At 40.2% G+C, this 17,630-nt stretch overlaps 1 protein-coding gene across 1 annotated transcript; it reads left to right on the top strand.

Moving 5' to 3' along the window:
- Positions 1 to 6,274: 6,274 nt before the first annotated feature.
- On the top strand, positions 6,275 to 17,334 carry LOC101778058 (glutamine-dependent NAD(+) synthetase). Its single transcript, XM_004955955.4, has 14 exons — positions 6,275 to 6,690; positions 7,348 to 7,653; positions 7,991 to 8,214; positions 8,911 to 9,014; positions 9,711 to 9,845; positions 10,512 to 10,680; positions 12,073 to 12,208; positions 12,964 to 13,102; positions 13,753 to 13,929; positions 14,087 to 14,254; positions 15,341 to 15,436; positions 16,439 to 16,567; positions 16,638 to 16,894; positions 17,011 to 17,334. The coding sequence occupies exons 1-13, from the start codon at positions 6,497 to 6,499 to the stop codon at positions 16,854 to 16,856; spliced, it is 2,196 nt and encodes a 731-aa protein (XP_004956012.1). The 5' UTR covers positions 6,275 to 6,496; the 3' UTR covers positions 16,857 to 16,894; positions 17,011 to 17,334.
- Positions 17,335 to 17,630: the final 296 nt, after the last annotated feature.

Here is a 17,630-nt window from a genome sequence, read left to right as displayed (position 1 = left end):
CGAGCTACATCTTCGTTCTCGACTGGATGGATGCGTGCGCTGGGCCAACGGCGAGGGAGACGGAGAGAGTTCTTCCCTGGTTTAATTAAGTTAGCTGATCAATGCCTGCCCCACCCGCATATAACAATACGTATTGCTATCGCTAGCAGAATGCCGTAGCGTACTGCACGTCGGAACGACTCCAACTCTGGCAAAACCGGATAAATCCCAAGGATATAGTCTTCGTACACCTTTATTTAGGGCCTGTTTGTACTCTGTTCACGGTCTCACGGATGCTCATCGAAGCTGTAATAGCCCAAAACAAAATCACATATGTAAAAGTGAAATGCATATAACAACCCTCCTTTGTGCATGAACAAATAATGTGCTAAGATGGTAAATAATTAAATAAATCACAAAACCTTGGATCCAAGGTTCTTGGGCACCCGTATTTGTGGTGAGTTCCGGATCAAGCAAGATTGAATGGAATTCAATTAACTTTGAATTACTGGAATTTAAATCAAATGAAAAACCAATCACTAAAGTCCTAATCCATTCCGGGCTAAATTCTTTCTCAGCCAAATTCGTCTCTGCCTTTTGGGCCCAACTCATGTGTTCATACAGGAGGCTCGACTCATGCACGGAAACCCTATCCGTCTTCCGGAAGATCAAATCTTATGAATCTACTAGTATAGCATTTGAGATTCGTGTTGCGAGTGTGGATGGATCGGATTCACGCAGAGGAGTGCAGCCAAGCATGCACCCATGCAGCAAGCACGTCATGTGCATACACGTGGCGGGCAACTGTTGGTTGCCAGGGGCAGGTGGGCAATTGTTGGTTGCTAGATGGGTGGCAGGTGGGCAACGTTACTTCAATTTCAAGGTTCAAAATCATTTATCTCCTAAACTGCTTATCATTTATCGAATCCGTTTGAACCATGAGATTATTTACAATTAATGTAACAAAATGAGATCCAACATGCATATTTTTTAATAAAAAAATAAATATTTCAACATTTGCACGAACCATTAAACATTTAGACTAGTTAGTTCAACATTTTTAGGTTGTTTCAACTTTTTTTCCTATATTACCTCAATATTTTACTTTTTATATTGTTTTAACATTTTTTTTCTATATTACCTCAACATTTACATAAAAATGTTGAAATATTTTATTCAAAAATGTTGAATTAGACCTTAAGAAATGTTGAATATGATATTTTCCAATATTTTTCATAAATGTTGTTTGCATGAACTATTTCAATAGTTAGACTAACTGTTTCAACATTTTTTCTATATTACCTTAACATTTAACTTTTTATATTGTTTCAACATTTTTTTCTATATTACCTCAACATTTATATGTTGAAACGTTGTTTTTGCAAAAATGTTGAATTAGATTTTAAGAAATGTTGAATATGATATTTGCAAACATTTGTCATAAATGTTGTTTGCATGAACCATTTCAACATTTAGACTAACTATTTCAACATTTTTATGTTTCAACATTTTTTTATATTACCTGAACATTTAACTTTTTATATTGTTTCAATATTTTTCTATATTACCTCAACATTTACATAAAAATGTTGAATTAGATCTTAAGAAATGTTGAATATGATATTTTTCAACAGTTTTCAAAAATGTTGAGGTAGTTTTTCTAATTGTTGAACGGTATTTCAAGAATCGTTGAATCTGGTTATTCAAAATTGTTGGTCCGTTTGTACTTCATAGTACATACAGATTTAAAAATGAGGACATCGTATTTAATATTTGCTCCGCGTCTTTCTCATGATTATAAAAAGCAGTAAGCTGGCAAGCTACAGTCTCCGGTGGTTTCTTATTTGACTATAATTCTATGGATCATATAGTTCTAGATTTTGTTTGGAGAATTAATTTTTCTTAGTTGTGGAATTTGTGTAACAATAACTTCCTGTCTGAGATACGTGTTTTTTTGTCAAATATATCATTTGTATCCAGACAAATCATACGGATGATATGTTCAAAGTAAACATTAGTATGTGGATATTTTCTTAGTTATTATTTTATTTTTGAACATTAAATTTTAACTTGCAAGGCCCCACCTGTTACTATCCCTCTTCAAAAACCATATGCTCTATGAACAATTTATGACAACAATTCTATGTTATATTAACTAATTTAATGGGCTATGAGTCACAATAGTTAATAACTCAATTCTATAAATTCAATTAAATTATGGATATAGTAACTAATAAGTCGGAAGAAATATAATAAAAAATTTTATATTACCCCAAATGAAACTCAATTAAACCATGGAACCATGGATGTAATAATTAATAAGTGGAAGGAAAAAAATCAAACTCAATTATATATTAAATTCAATCAACCTCATTAATTAAAACTATGGATGTAATTAATAAGTAGGAAAAATATAATCAAACTCAATTCTATATTATTGAAATGATAAACATAACATTGTGATGGTTATAATATGATTACAGAATTTATTTAAAAAATAATCTATCTCTAATTATTTTCTCTCTCTTCCCTCCTCTCTATTCTAGATCTAGAGTGAAGCTAGAAATGATGGATAGAAGTTAAAAAAAAGTTGGAATGGCACAAACTCACCTTTTATAGCCACCCCTTCAAAGAAAATAGGAGCAAAACCTTCTCTTAGATTTGGTATTTTTGGAGCTTTTCCCGAGCTCCTCTCGAGCAAGTTCCAAATGAAAGGTTGGCTGGGGAAGAAACTGTTCGCAACTTTATCTTGACAGCATCTGTGCTGGCGGGCACTAGCCCAATAACCCCGATCACCTTTGTACTGGTGGATGCTAATTCCACCCATCAGCATGTTAATTTGGATACGTCAGTACAAATTGTTTCTGGCATAGCGTGTGGTACGGTTCAGGCTTTCAGCTGGTCACCAGGCTTCGAACCATGCGTGTGATTTCCATCCGACCAAAAAATGGAACCAGACAGGGCGCCGCCCTTCTTCGTCGCCGCGTCGCTCGATCCGGCCGGCGGAGAAGCACACCTGGAAGGCCGGCCTCTTGACGCCCTTGGTGAACTCGAGCTTGCTCGGCGTGACCTTGACGTCCATGCAAGCTGGCGCGCTGACGGCGACCGTACGTGTAGGTGGCCTCCTCCTGCGCTGCGCCCCGACGTTGGTGACGGCGCGGGTCACCGTCCGGTTGCTGCCCTTGCCGCCGAGCCCCGACATGTAGTTGAGGTCGGAGATGAGCCCCGCGCTCGCGTTGGCCGCGCAAGCGAACCTGCCGGGGAGGGAGGCAGCGATGAGCCTGATCTTGGACGCGTCGTAGATAGGCTCGTAGCTGTAATTGCCGAAGTGGAAGTTAGGATGTTTGGATCATGAACTTGGATCAATTAGAAGGACTAAACGTGAACTAATTTAAAACTAATTGTATAAGTCGTGACTAATTTGCGAGACAAATCTATTAAGTATAATTAATCCATGATTAACACATATTTACTATAGCATCATATGATCAAATCATGAACTAATTAGACTTAATATATTCGTCTCGCGAATTAGCCTTCATTTATACAATTGATTTTATAATTAATATATATTTAATACTTCTAATTAGTATCTAAATATTTAATGTGGCCTGACTAATCTAGGACTCCAACACCCCTAATCGTCTTCCCCGCCAGCCCGGGGTCCAGGGCCCCGGTCGGGTACGCACCTGCCCGTCGCCGTAGCCGTACGGCGTCGCCGGCGGTCCGGAGTCCGTCCTCATCGGAGCATGGTCGTTGCCGCACCGGATCGATCGGACATGAGACTTTGTCCTCTGTTCACGGCCATTTCAGATTGGAAATTGGAGATGAAGCCCTTGTTTACTTGGCGAATTTGGGAGGTGCCAAATTACTGTAGCAACACTGTAGCGTTTCGTTTGTATTTGTGAATTATTGTCCAAATATTGACTAATTAGGCTCAAAAGATTCGTCTCGCAAAGTACAACAAAACTGTGCAATTAGTTTTTGATTTCGTCTACATTTAGTACTCCATACATGTACCGCAAGTTTGATGTGATGGGGAATCTTCTTTTTGCATAGTGCCAAAGTTGGGAGTTTTGTGGGAAGTGAACACGGGCGAAGACTTGTTGCCTGTGATCATGATGGCGGGCCGAAACCGTAGCATGCTCGTAGAATTTCCCGCAGCAAACTGTGCGTTCCACTCCAGCAGTTCATGTCCAACGTAACCCATGTACACAAGTCTCATCTTGCACCAATCAAAAGCCTTCGATACACAGGACCCGGCCACCCGGGCCCAGCCAAGGGAAAGCTCTCGCGTGGCAGCGTACACAGATCGGAAGGGGTTTGCGATGCCGGTGCCGCGCGATGAATGGCTCGGTAGTCGGGCGTGCTGGCTGGTTCGATCCGGCGCGCCCCAAGCGTCTCGGGTGTTGGCCAGGTCCAACCAACGGTTGGATTTGACTACATGGGTTCGTTTCGAGTCTCCATCCTCGTATGCTCGGCGCTCGGTCGGTCGGTGGCAGTGGAAAAAAATAAAAAGAAAGGGTATTTGTGTCATTATTCCATTTTAAATTGTACCTTTATTTTTTTAACCTTATGATTTTGCCTTTTTGCTAATCAAAAGCCAACGTGATTTTGCTAGTAGTCAACGGTCAAAATAGGACAAATGCGCAAAGATCAATGATGAAATCGCATTGGCTTTGGATGCGTTAGGTTTGGAGATGAGATGGGATGGGTCGGTCCCATCCTAGTTTTTGGATGTATGTGATCGTCCCGTCTCGTGTTCAGCTGAGAAGGATGGACTCGTTCCAATTTTTTGTTTGGTAGGAGGGATGGGCGCTCCCACCGTTAGTGGGACCCACGTGTCATTCTAATGAGCTCATCTTCTTCCTCGGTCCGGTGGCGTAGCTACCCAGCTCGGGGACCTCCAGCCTCGCCGCTCGGGGAGCTCAACCCACCGGCCTCGGGTCTCGCCCCGCCGCTCGCGGTTTTCCACCTCGCGGCCTTGGGCCCTGGCCGCGACGCCCGGGGAGCTCGCCCCCACCAAGCTCGGGCACCAGACGCGCTGGATATGGTGCCCGCGGTGCTCCACCCCGCCGTCCTCGATCCACGCCACGCTGCCCGCGTGGGTGCCATGGACATTGCTACGTCAAGCCAACAAACATCCTCTTCTATTCAGGATGCTCCGGCGATGCCACCGCCGCCCAAGGTAGCTGCGCCAAATGCGTCGATGCGGCCGGCCCTGTCAAGCGCATCGGACCTCCTGCCGACGGGCATCGTGCTGACGTTCCAGGCGCTGGCACCGTCCCGTCCTCAGGCCCCGCCGCGCCGCCCGCGAAGGTCCACCACCCGTCAGAGCTTCTCGCCCGCTCGGCCTTGCCTCATCCTGCGCTGCACCTCGAATCGCCTCGCACCGCGCGTGGGACGGAACGAAACAGGTTGCGACGGGGACGAAGTGGGATGGGTCATCCCGCGTAACATGAGGAATGATCCCGTATCAGATGTCCCCCAACTAAAGACCTTTAAAAAAAATGCGGTCGTCCCGTCCCGTCGGAACCAAACGTACCCTTGTTTAAAAAATAAAGAGGAAAACCGCAATTGTATTTCAAAATAAGGAAAAAAATTTAAAATCTGAGGAAAATGGAGCGAGGGAGATGGATTAGGCCGATTTTGACAGAAATAACGGGCTGGGCTTGCTGGCTTCCGTGATTGGGTGATGCGGTGCAAGTAAGAGGAGGGGACAAGATTCGATCATTAAACGATTTGTGAATTCGAAAATAGTCTTGGGGAACATAGAAAGAGAATTGTATACGTAAAGGGTCTTCGTATTTGGGTTTGAACGGAAATAATTAAAGATTAGATTAAAGATCGATGATATGAAAGATGGGATTAAGAATATACAAATGATTGAAGTTATACGATTGACCGATATAGTTTTAGCTCGTAGCAACGTACCAACATATTTTCTATTTTTTTAAAGTAAAAAAATCTATCTAGATGTAGCAATTTTTGCTTCCGGATGCATTCAGCTTTTCAATTCGAATTTGAATTCTTTTACCGTAGGCATCCATTTGATTGCGAGTTTTGTGAGGACGGTGTGTTCGGATTTCGATGCGAAAATCCAAAAGAAATGTGTACAACTCTGAAGATCAGCAGGGAACCGCCCATGCAGTTCTTCACTTCTTTGAGCGATGTCCTAAATCCTAATTGACGGCCGGAGCCAATTTCTTTGCGATTGAATTCTTGAGATCAAGAAATAACATAGTTGAAACAACCAACATGCAGCGTAAGGTTCTGATTCGGAGCCGCCCACGCCTCCCGTGCCTTCGCTTTGCTCGTCTCACCGGGCCCCACCACAGCCACAAAAAGCCAAAACATTCTTCGCCCTTCGTCGTCGCCGCCGCCGTCGCTTTGCGTCCTCTTCCCGCGCGCTCCGAACCGGCGTACCTCGCCGCCGCCGAGGGAGATTCGCCTCCTCCCGGCGCGGGCCGGCGGTCTCGATTTGGGAGGAGGAAGGAGAAGCGGGGCGGCGGGCAAGATGAGGCTGCTGCGTGTCGCCACGTGCAACCTCAACCAGTGGGCGATGGACTTCGACACCAACCTCCGCAACGTCAAGGAGTCCATCGCCCGCGCCAAGGCCGCCGGCGCCGCCGTCCGCGTCGGCCCCGAGCTCGAGCTCACCGGCTACGGCTGCGAGGACCACTTCCTCGAGCAGGACACCACCGCGCACGCGTACGCCGTCAGCTCCTGCCTCCCCTCTCCTCTCGTCTTGTCTCGGCTCGACCCCATGGGTCATATGGATGCTACCGAGCTCCTCTTGATTACCGGCTTGCTGGAGGGAAATAGTCAGCACTACTATTTTCATTTGGACCCACAATAGCAATTCATGTGCTGGAACCTTAATCTTTCCGTGATTTGGGGAATCTACTAGTTACACTTTGGTAGGATCAGCTACTTCTACTGCACTCTGGTAGAATCACTTCTACTTCACTTAGGTCGATTCAGTTACTTCCACTTCATTTTGGTAGAATAGAATCAGCTTTGTTGTCAGAAAGTTTCAGGAAACATTAATTTGTTTAAGATCAGTCTTGTCTAGGAAAAATTGTTTCTACGCGCTAGCAAAGAACATGCAAAGAAAACTTAAATTGATATCTCAGAAACTGAATGTATGGCAGAGCAACCAAATGGCCCATGCTATTTAAGGTGTATTTTTCTGAATTCAAAGACATTAAACCATTCCTTTTAGCTTGATAGAAGTGATGAATATGTAGTGCTTATTTTTTAAGACACTATATTACTCCTGTTTTGAGTTTTAATGTCCGTATATTTATGCACCATTTGAAATGATATGCAGTTTTTTCCTCTTAACTACCGTGTATCAATCTGCAGATGGGAGTGCTTAAAGGACATTTTAACTGGGGACTATACAGACAACATCTTATGCAGCATAGGAATGCCAGTTATTTTCAATAGTGTACGGTATAATTGCCAGGTCTTCTGCCTAAATCGCAAGATAATCATGATTCGACCAAAGATGTCCCTTGCAAATGATGGAAATTATAGGGAATTTCGGTGGTTTTCTGCTTGGACATTTAAAGATGAGATTGTTGAGTTTCAACTCCCAATTGAAGTCTCAGAGGCTATATCCCAGGATACTGTACCTTTTGGTTATGGTTACATGCAGTTTTTAGATGTGTAAGTACAATGCTGCTTGGTTTCTACCTTTTGGATGTAATTTCAACTTACTACTTTTCTAGTGAACATGTAGAGAAGACCATTCGTTTGTTTCCACTGATTTAAAAGTCAATTTTGTCCTGTACATGGTGTCAAAGATATTCATTGAAACATTTTTTTTTTCAAATTGATTTGTATATTGGAATGAAATTGGAAATTCTCACTTTCTATGTGCTTCATAAACTAGTGAATGTACATATTCTCTGTGATAATTTGTATGTTAAATGATGATAAAGCATTGCTTAAGTATCAGTTACTATTTGATCTATTTCACGTTTTTCTTAATTGTTACATCCAGATCTTTGGCTGCTGAAACCTGCGAAGAGCTCTTTACAGCAAATGCTCCTCGGATTGACTTAGCATTGAATGGTGTTGAGGTTTTCATGAATGCAAGTGGAAGCCACCATCAGCTGAGGAAGCTCAATCTTCGGATTGATTCCATAAGGAATGCAACCCAAACATGTGGTGGTGTTTACATGTATGCTAATCAGCAGGGATGTGATGGTGGCCGCCTTTATTATGGTATCTCAAAAATGGCTCTTGCTTTGTTAAAAAAAAGGCTCTTGTTTGGATTCTTGCAAATGTGTTTTTTATTACCTGATTTATGATACGATTCTCTTTTCTCATCTTAAGTGTTAAAACGTGTCAACCAATTTGTTATTATTTCCCATGCAACATTCATGTCTTTTTTTATTCTTTTACTTGACAAAAATGGCTGCTTACTACATTCACATGATATTATCCATTGCGCACCCAAAAATGAGAAGCGGAATGCCTTTCACTCCCTTTAATTTGTTGGAGGTTGTAGTACAGCAACTTATATGGAGGATACATAACATGGCAGTTTGGACCTGGTGGTTTTGGGTAGACCGTCAGAGGGCTGTTATAATCTGAATAGAATTTTTGAAAGTATTCTTTCTAGAAATAACTCATGTGCTTTTCTGTACCTCATAGATGCTGGTTGCTGGGTTAACAGATGGTTATCCTTGATCATGTATTACTGTGCACTGAAATTTAATTGTTCTTTTTTTTTTTTGGAACTGAAGTGGCTTCTTATAGAGCTGTTTACAGAAGATTCACTAATTATGCGTATCCATTTTATGGCTTCTGAATGACATTCCTGATTTGGCCCTTTCTTCCTTAATTCTGCAATAGTATGTTATGTTGATCATATTCATTCAGGGAAATTGACAGTTTGTTCTAAATGTCCCCCACTAGATGGTTGCTGCTGCATTGCGGTAAATGGTGATTTGGTAGCCCAGGGATCTCAATTCTCATTAAAGGATGTTGAAGTGATGGATGCCCTGGTGGATCTTGATGCTGTAAGTTCTAAATCCTTTAGGTGATTTTTGTGTTAGCATAATCCTGTGAGTGCTTCCTGTTCCTTTCTTTCTCTACCTTTAGTTGTACAAAAAATCATTCTTTGGTTTTTGCCCCACCACACTTGATGAAAATTGTTGGCCATTCAAAAAATGTTGTCCATATTGCTCATGAGGTTGCCAGGAGCCCAGGATGGACAAATAATTTTTAGTGTGACATAGGGCCAGGGCGTTAATTTTTTTTTCCCAACAATCCAAGTAAGTGCCAAATTCTTTGGACCCTACCAAAAATTGGTAAGGTGGGTTGAGGCGAAAACCACGCATTCAGCTAGAAGTCAACCCAATTTTTCTATATCCACATCTGAATTCTGAAACACCTTTCCTTTCTTTTGTCCTGTCTGCATAGAAAGAATATTTGTTAAAATTTATCGCATTATTATGGGCGCAATATTGAGTTCAGTTGGTAACCTGCCAACCTGGTATATCCATTCCCTGATTTTACTTATTCTTCACATCTATTCAGAAACTTCTTATTGAGTGTTTGCCTATTTACAGTTCTCCATTGTCCATTTTGATTCCACTTTACTACATCTCTGAAGCTTTACGCTTGGAGCTGTAAATTTCTAGTTACCTTGCTGCAGCTTTAATGCAAATATGAGTTGTATTAGGGCACAGCTAATCGTTCTTTTGTGCAACCAGGTATCGAGTTATCGAGCATCTGTTTCTAGTTTCAGGGAGCAAGCAAGCCACAGAACAAATGTACCTTATGTGAAGGTACCATATAAGCTTTGCCAATCATTTCGGAATGGAATGGTTCCAACAAGTCCAGTTCAGGTTAGTTGTCATTCCAATATCTGAGATTTTTCCTATGATACCTCGATATGGAATATTATTTGGTGATTGTTTTTTTTACCAAATCTGAAAGGGACTCGGGCATTCTTTTAGTCCACTGTTAGAGTGTTTAGTATTGTGACTCTTAACAATAATAGACCATTCACCTGATTGTGTAGTTAACCGTACATCATATATAACAACTAATGTATTTTTAAAAGAATTTCACAGTAGAACCCCACTTGTTAATCACTTAATCTTGAATTGGACTAAGATAGGGGCCAATGCTTGGAGCCCATTTTATTGATGTCCTAATGCTTAGCCATTCTTGGGTTTGGAATTTCACAATCCTTGGTTCAATTTTCAGAACAAAAACGTACTGCAGAGCATCTTGGGCTTATTTTTTTAAAGTTCCTTCCTTCAAATATTGTAGCTACTGTCAACAGTCTGTTTGAACATCTCTGCTTTAGGCTGAGAAAAACATTACATAAAATCATTAGTATCTTCTCATTTTCGTTTTACTAAGTGCTCATAGATTAAATTCTTCCTTGTATCTCACTGGAGTCTGGACTCTGGACCCCTTGCAGTACACTGGTGTATCATTGTGAATGCTGTGCTGAAGGGTTTTAGGAGTAACCTTTTCTATCACATCTATTGTTGACTTTGCAGATTATGTATCACTGTCCTGAAGAGGAGATTGCTTTTGGACCTAGTTGTTGGTTATGGGATTATTTAAGGAGGAGTCAAGCATCAGGATTTTTGCTTCCACTTTCTGGTGGTGCGGATAGTTCATCTGTTGCAGCAATAGTCGGGTGCATGTGCCAGCTTGTCATAAAAGGTCAGATCTACTTGTCGCCATCCTTTTTCCCCTGTTTTAGCAGAAGATTCTTTGAGATGTCTTTGAAATGTAGTTTGCAGGAGAGCTGGCGGGTGCCTAGATGCATAGTGTAACATTTAGGGATGTGAAAGCCAACTGACCATGAATCTGTAGATATTTGTGTTTTTCAACGCCGTTCAAGTAACACTATGGTTCGTGTCATGGCATAGGAAATTAAAGCGAAGTAGATCTTCTGACATCAAAATTAATACATCTCAAATGTCATGGAACTGCACGATGGTCAAATGAAAAGATACTGAAGCAATACATCAGCACTTGAGCTGCTATAACCTGAGTTTGTGAATTGGTCACATTTGATCCCTTCCTACTTGACTAGTTGTCAAATATCTCGTTGATTAGAGTTATTGAGCTAAGTTTCTTGTGCGCTAGTTCCTCTGTTAGAAGTGCGCTGAACATTGTGCTGCAATGAAGCCGCAGCTTTTCGGTTTTCTTCTCCTTTATCTATAGCAAAACTAGTAACAAACTAATGTCTGAAGTGGGCTGTAGATCATGGCCCTAATGGCTCCTAAAGAGGCCAGCTGACTGGGCATGCAACTAACCAACTGAAAAACATGCTAAAGACTTGGACTCTAACCAGTAAATGATAGACAACTCTCCTGCATATTCAAGAAAATTCCTCTTGATTACTCGATCCATACTTACTAGACTTCAAATTATATAGTTTGGTTACTCCTACCACCCTGAGAAGGTATTATCTAGTAACTATATGGTGGCTAAAGTAAATGTGCCTATGGGTTCCTGTCCTGGTTCTTTTTGTTCTTTTTTAATTGGTGACAACTAATAAATCGCCGTCACTGCGTTAGAGATGTGAACTTTCTGCTAATGCCTTATCAGACAGAAATCCCGCTGATGACAACATTAGACAAAACTGTGGAGCATATGAAACCGTTACTCTATGGTTAATAACCTTGGGTATATGGATGCATGCAGTTGGCCTAACTCACATTTTTAATTGTGATACATTCTCTCCACCTACAGTTTGTGTTATGCTATGACATCTACAGTTTTTCTTGTGAGACCCTTGGCATTTTTTCGATTTATTTGGGTATACACCCTTTTTTCTCTTGAATGCGCAGAAGAGCTGTGTCATTCCATTAAGAAGAAGAGAAACAAAAGTACAAAGAGAATGCACCCAAAACACCCATACAAAACTAACTTACAGGTGTGCCACTTTGGGTATACACCTTATTTTCATTGTGATCGCTTTGGCTGTCAATACTTTCATATCTTTAACAGTATTCTTATGGGATTCATTATGGTACCTATTTCCTCATTAACGATCAAATCTTGCGAAAAGAATTAAGAAATAATAATCATATCAACAAAATGCAGATATAGAGAAAGGAGATGAGCAAGTTAAGGCAGATGCTCTGCGGATTGGGCAGTATAAAGATGGGGAGATTCCCACAGACAGCAGAGAACTGGCTAAACGTCTATTTTACACTGTTTACATGGGAACTGAAAACAGGTGACTTTTGTTTTCTACTGACCTCGTTCTAATGTATGCCCTAACCTTTTGATGTGCATCAAATTATTCTTTTGCAAGTGGCTATGTTACAATGCTTATTTCTACTGCATGTGCTCTTAAACAATATTATAATTTTTATGAACAGCATGGTATTGGATCTGAGGGCATGAGTCCGTTTTATAACCTTGTATATGAATCAACATGAAAGTTCAAAAGTTAGGCATATTCTCCATAACTGCATGGGGAATTGGCAGCAGAGACATCAATGTATATTTGCACAAAATCCCTAGTTTCTCGGTATGGGAAAAAAACTTCAAAGCTGAAGTTACAAAATAAATGAGAGCTTCCATCCTTGTATTGGATTATGGCAAATATATTCATAGTTCTTTTCATTCTGTTTCAAACTCTGTGCATATGTTTCCTTTTTTAATTTAGTTTAAGCACACATGCACATTTTTAATTAAAAAATTGTATGCGGCACATTCATGGCAGTAGTTGAAGTTTGTAAATTTTTACTTCTGATGGAAGTGTTTTCATTTCTAATTGCTCACAGAACTGAACTTCTAATTATTTTAGACGGTAATTATGTGATGATTTTAAAGTAGATGAATTGACAGCATTAAACAGGAAATATCTGCTATTTATTCATTGTTCTTTAATTTATATTCTAGCTTATCCGTGGTAATGTAGAAACTTTGTTTGTTGAAGTTGTAAATTGTTAGTTTGCTTTATTCACATTGCTGTGTTCTGTACAGTTCTGAAGATACCAGATCACGTGCCAAAAGGCTAGCTGAGGAGATTGGTTCATTCCACTTTGACGTACCCATTGATAGTATAGTATCTGCCTTTCTTTCCTTGTTTGAAAGATTGACTGGGAAGCGACCACGCTACAAGGTATTTGTTCAGTGCGAGTGTGGCTAAAATTTACTAAGTAATTGCAGTGCAGCTCGGGAACATAGATATCTGGCTTGATGTTTATTCACCTTTTCATAGTATCTTAGTTTATGGCTAACAAAGATGAACTGAAATTTTGTTTAGTACCCCTTATTGGCTATGTCATGCAAGCTTCGACAATTAGTTAGGCTTAGGTGGCTTATTTGACTTTATCTTGTATGGATTCGGTTCTCTAGTCTCCACTGGTATTTTGGGCCTCTGGGGGGAAATGATTAGCCCTAACCTCAAGCCACAAGGAGTCACAGGCACAAGTTGCTAGTTGCCACCCCCTACATCTCAGGATCATTACACTTTTATACTGTACAATATCCGATAGCAATCATATCTAATCTATCCCCATAAGTTACCAGTCCTAGATCTAATATGCTTTAGAATATTCGTATAATGGTATCACTACAAGGGGTTTCGGCGAATTGTAGTGGCCAAAAGTTCTCATTAGCAATAATAATGGATCTAAAGATTGGCGGTATCCAGCTGTTTGGCATCCGTTCTAGCGTTCAATGGTAAAAATATCAGACCAAAAGGTCCATTTGACTTCCAATTTTGAGCAAGTCCATTTTACTACCTGAAACCATTTTTGTTTGCTTCAGGTTGATGGGGGATCAAATACTGAGAATCTGGGATTGCAAAATATTCAAGCTCGAATCAGGATGGTTCTAGCCTTTATGATGGCTTCTCTTATGCCATGGGTCCACAACAAATCTGGGTTCTATCTTGTTCTGGGAAGCTCGAATGTTGATGAAGGGTTACGTGGTTATTTGACAAAGGTAAGCTGGCATACATTGTGCAACTTAGATGTGCTTTTAGATGTAAGGCTGCACAGAGAGCCAACAGATATGACATTCTCTTTATGAATTCTATGTCTGGGATGTCTTATTTGTTGATGTGTGGAAATGATAATAAGACTGTTCTTCCTTTACTAAGTATGACTGCAGCTCGGCTGATATAAACCCCATCGGCAGTGTTAGTAAGCAAGACCTGAGGGCTTTTTTACGGTGGGCAGCAATCCATCTTAAGTACTCTTCATTGGCTGAGGTTGAATCTGCACCACCTACTGCAGAGCTTGAGCCAATACGTGCAAACTACAATCAGGTACACATAAATACATATAAACTTGATCTCCAACATTTACATAGAAATCATCAGAAGCCATATTTGATATATCTGCTAGTTCTGTAGTGCAAAATTGTGTTTTTTTTTTAAAAAAAACTTAAGGCTTGCATGGTAGGGCTAATGCATGCTTGTTCACGCATAATGTTAAAAAACTTAAGTTCTCCTGATCTATTGTCAAGGATGAACCGGAGAGGGCTAAGGTTGAACAGAATGAGGCCTGTTGTAATATGGATACTAAAATTGATATTGCACTGTTTGCAATTGAGTCTGACTGTGTTCAAAAAGTGCTGAAAAAATGATGCATGTGCTGACTTAATTTGCAAAGCATTTTTGCTTGATATGGTAATGTTGACCTTGAAGATCAGTTGTATGCATTCGACAATTCTAGTTGTTCTAATCGATCTTCTTTGTTCGGGAGTAGCTGTTATTTTGATCATGTTTTTTTTGTTCGTATCAGCTACCTTGATTCCATATTAAGTGAAATGGCATTTTGCGAATACATGGACTGTGTCTTTGCTAGAAACTAGAAAGCTACAGAAACTTCCAGTGTCATATTACTTCTTGTATTGAGGTGCTCTTTATGCAGTTCCTTTGCTAGAAAGCTACAGAATCTTACCTTTGTCAAACTTCCAGTACCCTAGATTCTCTTTATGCAGTTCCTATAATATCTTACTATTGAGGTGCTCATTGATATTTCCCATGCCCTTGTGGCTAATGCATGTTTATGTGGACAATTCTAATGAATTTAAAGATTAAAATATATAGAGTGCTCTCCTCCTGATAAAACTGCTAAGGAGTGACATACCTAATTAGCTATAGTATTTTCAATCCATTGGGTTAGAATACTCATTAATAGCTAGTTATCCCTTTTTCTTTGTCCATCTTTATTTCAATACCTGTAGACTGTAGCAGGACTAGTTCAGTTTAGTTCTTGTATCATCCTCATATCTCAGTTCTAAAAACTTGTCTGAACCAGCTACCAAGTTAGTATATCGTGTCAACTTGGCTAATTTCCTTTTTGTCTATCTTGACTCTTCTCATTTGACCATAATTATATGTAACCAGTTGGATGAAGTGGACATGGGAATGACATATGAGGAGTTGTCAGTGTATGGCAGGTTAAGGAAAATTTTCCGATGTGGTCCTGTTTCAATGTTTCAGGTATGCATTTCAATATTTGAGGTCTTGTTCAGAAGTCAGAACACAGGGTTTTGCATAAGAAAACTTTAATTTTCACAAGAATCAGAGAAAATTCCTTTTGTCTCAAACAAGACTTGAATATTTTATTCCTTATTATCATGTCAAAGTTGCATTTTGCCTGTTGGCCCAAATGATCTCTTTCTCATTAACCACACATAGATAGCAGTTTTTTTTTTTTTGGGGGGGGGTGGGGAGGGGGGGAGGGGGTACATATAGAGATAAGGCAGGGGTAGGTAGCAGGGGTAATTTAGGAATAAGTAGCTACTACATAGATAGATAAGGTGCACATGCACCACCAACTACACGCAACACACATGACTTATGCTATCATTGCCATACACTGTGCACTTCGAATTTTTATATGCTGTCTGTTTGGCTGGCTTTATCAGAATATTGACAGGTATTATGTGGGATATCATTTTCATAGCTATTTTTTAAGCAAAGATATAAATTTATACATGTATAATGACTTGCCTGTTTGTAGGGGCTTCTATGTTGTGCAAAATCCATTTTATCTGTTACCCTAATGTTTATCACGACCAATTGTGCAAAATCCTTTTTGTCAGCAATTTTTGCCCTATATTTCTACCCCTCTCCAGTCACATGTAGGAGTACTAAATGATTGAAAACTGCTTTTGAAGCATGAAAAATAAGGCTTCTACCAATGTTAAGTTAATGCTTAGACTTAATTATTTGGAACCTAAACATTTTCTATAAACTTTTGTGGAATCAAATAGAGACAGTTCTATTCCCTTGGGAATATGAAACTTATCCCATGTAGCTTTAGATTAACTGTTGTCTTCTGCTTTGCCAAAAACTAAAAAAACATCGATTGTGTGTATGAATCTATATTTTGCAACCATCTTAAATTGAACTTTCAAATAATACATAATTGCTTTTGCAAATGTGTTTGAAGTTTGAACATTGGCCCCCTAAGTTATGGTGCTATACAAACTTCTGCAGAATCTGTGCCACAGTTGGTGTGGGAGATTATCTCCCTCTGAAGTGGCTGACAAAGTGAAGCACTTCTTCAAATACTATTCCATAAATCGGCATAAGATGACTGTTTTGACACCATCTTATCATGCTGAGGTATTGATCTATTACATTTTATTGGCGCAAGATGTTTTGTGCTGCTCTAACCCCTGTGCCACTTTTGCAGAGTTATTCACCAGAGGATAACAGGTTTGACCTTCGCCAATTTCTATACAACTCAAGGTGGCCCTACCAGTTTCGGAAGATCAATGAGCTCGCGCAAGAGATGGACAAAGATGGCAAATGGGAAACTCGTGCAGAAGGGCAGGCGACAGAACAGGGTGTGCAAGGAAGTGGAATGGGAGTTGTGGCGGCAGGAGCCGCCAATCCCAGTGTTGGGTTCTAAAGAGAACCTTACTAACACATGAAAGTTGGCTCCTCAAGGTAAAGCTTCAGCGATTCATTACTTCTCGTTGCAAATTTTGCTCTACCAGCATACCATTTCCGCACTAACTTTGAACTATTAATGGATTTTTCATATTTGGTTTTTTCTTCCACAGAATAATGCACCTCCACCCAAGACGAGCTACTGATGTAAATTTGTCTGTTTGCTTCCCTTGTATTGCATTCTCTCTGCCAAGTATAAGAGAGCTGAAGTTGTTCTGGTAGCACAAATTGAGCCAATGATGCAAAATGTAGGCTCTGTAACACGGCGTGGCAACTAAAGTAAATGTGAAAATAAGATTAGAATCCTTTTACTAATCAAATTGTTCGACCTGAAGTGAACAGAAAAGAATATGACTGTAAGGATCAGCTAAAACTAAACTAACATTTCGTCCTTTGTGTAAGTGCCCTTTCTAATTGCAAAGTGTGTTTGGTGTTAACTCTGGCTTTTTTCGTGCTAGGCTCTCGCTCTTTTTTAGTTGAAAAATAAATTAAATAAATTGTTTGGACGGGCTCGGGTCGATCCGAATTTTTGTCGGATTTGGTTTTTGCTGACCATGCTCCAGTCTCATAGTCATCGTGGGCAGGCTAAATCCTAGCGAGCTTAGGCCATGCTGGACAAAAATGCTTACGTATAGCTGCATGGGGTGAATTTTTTAGTTTCCCAATCTTTTTTATTGAAAAATAAATTAAATAAATTGTTTGAGCGGACTCGGCCCAGTCGAGTTTGGTTTTC

The sequence above is a fragment of the Setaria italica genome, chromosome II, assembly GCF_000263155.2.
Source record: "Setaria italica strain Yugu1 chromosome II, Setaria_italica_v2.0, whole genome shotgun sequence".
Lineage (NCBI taxonomy): Eukaryota > Viridiplantae > Streptophyta > Magnoliopsida > Poales > Poaceae > Setaria > Setaria italica.
This window is presented reverse-complemented; position numbering and strand designations above follow the sequence as displayed.

What these genes read in the sequence shown, in the direction of transcription:
- LOC101778058 (XM_004955955.4), top strand. Translation starts at nt 6,497, where the DNA reads ATGAGGCTGCTGCGTGTCGCCACGTGCAACCTCAACCAGTGGGCGATG. An exon ending in CAGGACACCACCGCGCACGC is followed by an intron (nt 6,691 to 7,347) that starts GTACGCCGTCAG and finishes ATCAATCTGCAG; the next exon opens with ATGGGAGTGCTTAAAGGACA. An exon ending in GTCCTGTTTCAATGTTTCAG is followed by an intron (nt 15,437 to 16,438) that starts GTATGCATTTCA and finishes AAACTTCTGCAG; the next exon opens with AATCTGTGCCACAGTTGGTG.